This window comes from Monosiga brevicollis, genomic scaffold (genome assembly GCF_000002865.3).
Source record: "Monosiga brevicollis MX1 MONBRscaffold_3 genomic scaffold, whole genome shotgun sequence".
NCBI lineage: Eukaryota > Choanoflagellata > Craspedida > Salpingoecidae > Monosiga > Monosiga brevicollis.
Window position 1 is genome coordinate 2,447,537 of NW_001865040.1, and position 6,819 is coordinate 2,454,355.

The 6,819-nt window shown below is 54.4% G+C and overlaps 3 protein-coding genes across 3 annotated transcripts in view; 2 read left to right on the top strand and 1 right to left on the bottom strand.

The window, feature by feature from the left end:
• MONBRDRAFT_23227 (uncharacterized protein) overlaps positions 1 to 999 on the top strand; it is a gene marked incomplete at both ends in the record, with an annotated part of 1,919 nt that extends 920 nt beyond the window's left edge. Inside the window, 2 exons of the mRNA XM_001743169.1 lie at positions 101 to 145; positions 238 to 999. Of these exons, the coding sequence (XP_001743221.1) occupies positions 101 to 145; positions 238 to 999 (807 nt within the window). The remainder of the gene's footprint in view (positions 1 to 100; positions 146 to 237) is intronic.
• A 2,319-nt stretch (positions 1,000 to 3,318) lies between these two features.
• MONBRDRAFT_31372 (uncharacterized protein) lies at positions 3,319 to 5,047 on the bottom strand (the record flags this gene model as incomplete). Its single annotated transcript, XM_001743490.1, has 7 exons — positions 3,319 to 3,542; positions 3,697 to 3,763; positions 3,882 to 4,028; positions 4,207 to 4,295; positions 4,390 to 4,619; positions 4,708 to 4,839; positions 4,944 to 5,047. 7 exons carry the CDS (start codon positions 5,045 to 5,047, stop codon positions 3,319 to 3,321), a joined length of 993 nt encoding a protein of 330 aa, XP_001743542.1.
• Positions 5,048 to 5,256: 209 nt separating this feature from the next.
• MONBRDRAFT_6092 (uncharacterized protein) lies at positions 5,257 to 6,586 on the top strand (the record flags this gene model as incomplete). The annotated part of the gene is made up of 4 exons (XM_001743170.1): positions 5,257 to 5,505; positions 5,691 to 5,931; positions 6,184 to 6,215; positions 6,293 to 6,586. The coding sequence occupies 4 exons, from the start codon at positions 5,257 to 5,259 to the stop codon at positions 6,584 to 6,586; spliced, it is 816 nt and encodes a 271-aa protein (XP_001743222.1).
• Positions 6,587 to 6,819: the final 233 nt, after the last annotated feature.

The window sequence follows — 6,819 nt, forward strand, 5'->3', positions numbered from 1 at the left end:
AAATTCCCCCCCCCCCCCCCCCCCCCCCCCCCCCCCCTTGGCCTCTGGCCTGCTGCTCCCGCTTGATCTCAAGGCTTGACCGTATACACCCCACTATCAGGAGGATTCAGAAGATGAGCCAAGCGATGTCATGGCCACTAGCGCAGTATGTATCTCTCATACGCTTTCTCCACCCCACGCCCACTTTGATCAGTGCTCACTTGTGCTTTGGCACTGTACATAACAATAATCCCACAGTACAACTCGGCAGACGGCAGTTACGCCGCTGCTGCCCTGGAAGTTTTGGCACGTCGCCGTGCGCGCGCGTGCGATTCCGTTGCCTCGATTGGTCCCCCGGTGGCAGCTACTGCTGCCGCAGCTGCCACTGCCCAGGACGACTATGACTCGGATGCCTTGCCCAGTGACTCGGAAGACCCAGCCGAACCAGCTCGAAACCCACATAAAACAGAGCGGGGACGGCGTATGACCGCCTTTATCCGACCCAAAGCTCCCCCAGTACTCCCACGCACCAAGCCGGTCGCCTCCGTCACTACCCCGCCCATCGAGGCTGCCTCCCCAACACCCCATTCACCCTCTTCTGCCAAAAAAGTGCCCCGCCGACGCAAAGCACCCGTCCCTCCACCCCAGCAATCCAAAGATGTAGATGTCAAGCACAGCTCCGCAGTGGCCGCTTGGGCAGCAGACCCAGATTTGCCCTTGCCTCCACCACCAGCCGAGCTCCTTCTTCTGAGCGACTCGCTTGGCTCGGACACAATCAATGCCGAACCTTTGCCGCCTCCGCCTCCCGCGCTTGACTTGATGTCCGGAAAAGCAGCTCTGCAATCCAGCCTGATCGAGCCCTCGGGACCTATCACTCACCGCGAGGGTCAACGCATGACGACTCGCTTCTCTGCCGGGGACCTCTTGGGTCAGAGCACCGACAACTCCAGCCCCGACAACAATCCCGCATCGGCGAAACAGAGTAAGCGGTCATCCGGAATTCATGTGGCCCATCTCTGACCATAAATGCCACCGGACTTTGCGCTGAATTCCCGAAATTTGTTCATGCTTCTGCATGCCTTTCGAGTTTGGTGACCCTGCTGAAGATATGTGCATGCCCCAGCGGCGTGTTTGCAAAGTGGTCATCGTAAATGAAACCCCCAAAAAGTCTTCCCCAAAACCTTGCCGATGATTTCATGTCGTCATAAAATAATATCACTGTCACCGGCAAATATGTAACATTCAATCATGTATATTCTTCAATTTGGGGAAATGGCAACCAGAGGGGAGATCAACAAAAACTCACTCGCAGTACGCGCTATGGAAGTCACAAGGCTGCCAAAGGAGAGGTGCGACCAGAGTTGTTTCACAGGCAAAAAAAAAAGTCAAACGAAAACACAATCAAAGCCAGCAAAGCTTGTCCACGAGCCCCAGACTTGGCGGGACGATTGCCACGAACTTATGGGTGGAGCAACGAGAGCTACGTCATGAGGCCGTTTGGTGAGAATGAAAAAGGGTGCTGCCCGAGAAGAGAGAGAGATGAGACGTCACAGCATGCTGGAAGCTGCCCCAGTACAGTGCACAGCTGCAGATGAAGAAATGTCTGAAGAACCTTGAGATTTGAGTCGGGCCAATGCGTCCAGAGCGCATGGGCGGCAGAGCAAGTGCGGCGCTGCGAGCCCAAAAAGAGGTTTTGCGATTGAAAGCAGTGATGAGAGACCGATGCCTCTTACACTTGACTTGTCCCTGCGGTGTCAGCAGCTCGATGATACTGTTTAAAATCAGCATCCTCGCGACGCACATTCCACCAATGAGCGGAATTTTTGTCGCGAGCAGCGGCATCCACGCGGGGCATGGAAACGCTATCAGCAGGATTCTTCATCTCGTCGGCAGCGGTAGCTTCTGAAGACGTGTTTCGGTCAAGGGAATTCTGTAACATGAAAGCTGTGGTTACAACCACCTCTCGAGAGCCAATGCCTCTTTCTTCAACTGGCTTGCCACGATTGAGGTCAATGATTCTTCGATGCCAGCGTCTTGAGCTGACGACACCCAGAACAAAGGCGACAACGACAGCGATGAAAATTATTGCAATCCAGCTCGAGTCTTTGTCGTGTTTGGGCGTCGACATGGTGGGATCCGGTGTGGTAAAAGGCAGCAACTCAATCTCCGGGCACGATGCATTGCTCTCGTTGATGGCCACCATGAAGGGCATGGTGGGGATGATCAACCGGCTACTATTGTCAAAGTCGCAAATTCCCAAGCTGCCAACGACGAGTGGTCCTGTTAAATTGAGCACCATTGTCTCGCCTGGCCGTGGGCACAAAGTCAGCGCGGTCGTCTCACAGAGCCTCTTCGTGGCGCCATCAACGGTCGACCAGTATTGGTCTACAATAACGCCCGAATCACGGAGCGTCACGGGCGTCTGATCCGCGATCGCGCCAATGCTCAAAGCCAGAGCAAGAATGGCAATCATCCTAGCCATCGCAGTGGTCGCCGCGAAACTGCCGACCACCACCACAGGTCCAGCAGACTGCATGAGCTTATTGAAGCTGACGTGCCAAGCCCCTTCTGGCCGCGTCGTCTCACTAGAAGAATACAAAGAAAAAGCAGATCTACTATGAGCAGATCTAGACGCCAGCAGATCTCCGATCTGTTTGATACAAGCAGTACCAAAATCTGCTTGTATCACGCACTACTTTGAATACTTTCCTTAATGCGATGAGAGTTCACATCACAACGTCGCGCTGACCGAATGGGATTTTCGCGCTATACTCTACGTTGGATGTTGGAGAGTTGCAAAAGCTGCAAGCCGCGACACTCAGCTTCCGTCTCCAGATCTCTCCTGCCACGAAGCGAACTGAAGATGACAACTTTCGGGTTCCACTTTGACGCCTGACTTTACCTAATTTCGTTGAATTTTTTCACAATTTTTGCTGTATTTCGAGCGTGGTTGCGGCTTTTGCTCAACAAAAGTGATTGATCGACATTGTGTATCAATCGTGCGGTGTCGCTGCTTTGCCTTCCCGTCGTCCCTGACCTGTATTTGTATCCAAGGGGTGTCTCAATAGCCCACCTTGCCAGTTTTTCATTTAATTTCAGTCAAACTCAGAGAGAGACCACGATCAGACAAACCGAGGCCGTCCAATTTGGTCAAGCTGCTCATTCCTCAAAGCACCAGGGAGAAAGCGAGACAAGTCGTTCGCTGTCGATGATGATCGAAATTGAAAGTACCACCTTCTCATGTTTTCAGACATTAGATGACCAAAAGCGGCCGACTCATAATCGAGTATTATGCTGAACGACGGGACCGTGATATCAATGCAACATCGATTGAAAAGACTACTCGCCACACGCCTGCTCAGCAGTACGTTTGCGCTGACTCGCCTCACTCGCAGCCGGCGCCGCTTCCTTTGGTTCAACAATTGTTGTCGTTTCTGACGAGTGTTTGGCCTTCCGGCCGCGACCTTTGGCAGCACCTTTAGCCTCACGTGGGCCATTAGCATAGACCGATGACGATGTAAACACATCGGCATGCTCCGTCCAGAATTCCTCTTGCAGCAAGTCTAAACCGCACCAAGCAGGTAGCGCAAAACAATGATTATGCGAGGCACTGTAAAACCCAGAGAGCATCCAGATACGCCACGGTCCTCCTACGCAGCCAATCTGAAAAACGAACAAACATTCTACAAAGACAAAAGGGTTTCTCGTGCAACCTACCGCAGTGATCAACAATGACCGTCAGCTTTTGGCGCGTGACCGTGCGCACCACGGGCGTTGGATCTGCCTGCCAGGCCCCAGCAGTTGACCGATGAACACAACAACGTCAGGTGAACCGAACCAGCACAGGCGGCATGCCATGGCTCGTGTGTCTCGAATGTATGTTTTAAGCCAAGGAGACTCACCTTGCTGGTAGGTCCCTCCTTTGTCACGGTCACGGGTATCCGCCGCCAATGCAGTACCGAGCCTTTGCGGAACATCAAAGGCTCTTCGTTATAGTTGATGCCAAACTCTGAGAACAAGAGCTCGTTCTTGTCCTTGCTAAACGTGCCCTGCACAGCAGTACCAGGCGGGCATGGGTCATCGTGTCGACTGGCACTAGATCGGGCTGGCGGATGGTGCCCTTTCTGCGTCATTTCCTTGCTGGCTGACTGTTCCTTCTCCATTGCCACCCCTGGGCCTTGGGGTATGCAACGGAAAAGAGCGGAAGGCTCCAGAGCGAGGACGTACCACGAGCCGCTGCTCGGCCTCATACTCAGTGAGCCCTCCCTTGAGCACCAAGGTCCAGAAAGTTGTATTGTACAGGTTATTGATGTGACCTATGTGAGAGCCAGTCAGTCCAACCATCACTGCGGGTCAGGCACGGGCGTGCAAATCCCGCCAGGCATGGCAAACAGTCGGAACGGCACGCACAATCCACTTGGCGCCACGCCACATAGTCGCGCAGATTCTCGAGGGTAGGATAGAGGACACAGCGGCCATCAAAGTGCGGGGTCGCCACCAAAGGTTCAGGTTGACCCTCGGCATCCACCATGTGCTGCGGCCACTGCATGACGTATGTACTGCTGAAGAAGGACACGATCGAAGACATGATCTTGTCGCCGCGGCGCGAAAAAAGCTGCGTGCGCTTGTCAAAGACAAAGCTAAGGAGCCCCATCGTAGCGAGTTCTTGCGTGAGCTTGTCACATGTAGCCAAGCGTGTGGGCTTCATCCCACCCATGTCCATCGTACCTGTACTCGTCTGATTCACCGTATGCCATGACAATATCGGGAAACTCGTTCATGCATGCCACCGCGGCTGCGTTCATCAGGTTTATGGCCCGGGCATCGTTGGGTTTCTTAAAGCCGTGTTTGGCTGAGAATCTACCGGTCATTCGTCCAATCAGCCTCTCGCGTATCACGTTGCCAGACACAATCATGATCTGCCCTTCCAGCCCAGCGTCACACGTTGGGATGTCCATACGTACTTGTGAAAGCCTCGACCGTCAATGCGAACCACGATCCAGGTGTTGGGCAGCAAGCGCGCCTCACTCTCAAAGCCACGTACATACTGGAATCGCGAATTGGCCATGGTTTTCAGTGCCGCACGTCTCACCAACCACACCCTTTGCCACCGTCAACGGCCACAAGTCGCCACCCCAAAGTTCAGCCGTCGTCCGTCGCTCTGGAACATGCCCGCAAAAGAAACTGTAACACACTTCACACTTATAATCACATAAAGAATAAATTCTGACACACTTGAGCATATTCATCTGACATTTTCGAACACGACGAGCCGACATGCTGGCGTCGGTTCGACGCGCCGCGGCGAGCTCGTCGGACGACGATAGCGATGACGATGATGCGGCTCGGCGGATTGCCGAGGCTGTTGGGGGTGTGGAGACTTGGTTGCCTGAGGTGAAGGTGGACAAGACGGACAAGAAGGTGGTGGATGCCAACGCATCCAAGCCCGGCACTCCGTTGTCATCAGGTTTGATGCCCGCACCACGTGCATCCAGCGGGGCGACGCATACGAGCAAGCCTCGGAAAGTATTATCGTTGCTCTCACTTGGTTGAACATGTCCACTGTCCCGACTTGATAGGCAGGCCCTTGATTCCGGGGGTGTCGACTACAGCCGTAAACCTGCCGTCAAAGAGGCTAGTCGTCCTTGGGCAGAGTTTGGGTTCCAGGGTTGCTTGGGTGGCTGCTCCTCTCCTCTCGTCAATGGTTGCAGAGCCGGGCGCGGTTGGCCTGGAGCTCATTTCTCGTGGGGTATTTTGTGGTCGTTTGTGACTTGAACAGGCCCGACCAGGAGCTACAAGCGGAAGAGGAACATGTGCGCGCCAACAAGGAATTTCGTCGTCACGCCACCACACGTCTGCACAATCTTTTGGATCGCGTGGTTGATGCCTCAACTCACACATGGAGTAGTTCCACACTTGACACCGAGCCTGTGGCAGCGCCGAGCGCTCCCGGTACGTGCAGCACGCACACCTCCCTCTCAGATGGACGAGGGCTTTGAAGACAAGCAGATGGAGGTGTTCGATGTTTTGGGCATGGTGTCTGACAGACTCTTGTGCCTCACCCCCCCTTGTTTTATATCTTGTTTGATCATGCGATCAGAGGGTGAGTTCCAGCTGTTCAAGGGAAGCTTTGTTGAGCAAGGTCGGATCTGGACCGCAGCTACTGCAGCCTCCGCGTCCACGACCAGCCAGGCCTCAACGCAGGAAGAATTGGCGGCTCAGGCCGCCATTCGCAGGTGGGTGGATACAACACACGGGTCGTCGTGGTATGACCATTCTGTTTCTCGATCCCGATCAGGCTGCTTTGGGGCAGGTACTGATGTCCATCATTGTATTGATGCTGCTGCTGATTGTGAATGAGAATAGGCATCTGGCAAAGCGACCACCTGTCGAGTTGCGACAGTCACCTCGACAACGACTCTTGGCGCATGTCGCGCCAGCATCGGGTGCGCGGACGCAAGACTTGATTACCGAGGCGGCCCGGGCACCCGCGGTCTTAGCGGCGGCGCCGAGCATCAGCGCTGGGATTGACGACCTTTATCGACAGGTCAACGTCAACGTCGTCGTCGACGATGAAGATGATGAAACGGACGACACCTCATCCTGAGCTGGCGAGTGCGCAGTGGCTCGTATTCTTGTTTCACAAAGGCGGGAAAGGGAGGGCGGGAGAAGTTGAGAAAAAACGATAGAAAACAAGCAAATTATTCAGAATCGATTTTATTTCCAGCAAACGCTTGACGCTCGGTCAGGGTATCCATCACCTGATGCCAGGCCAGCCTCAACACCTTGGAGCCAAAGGAGGCCAGACAAGTCGGGGGTTGGTGGGGGGGGGGGGGGGGG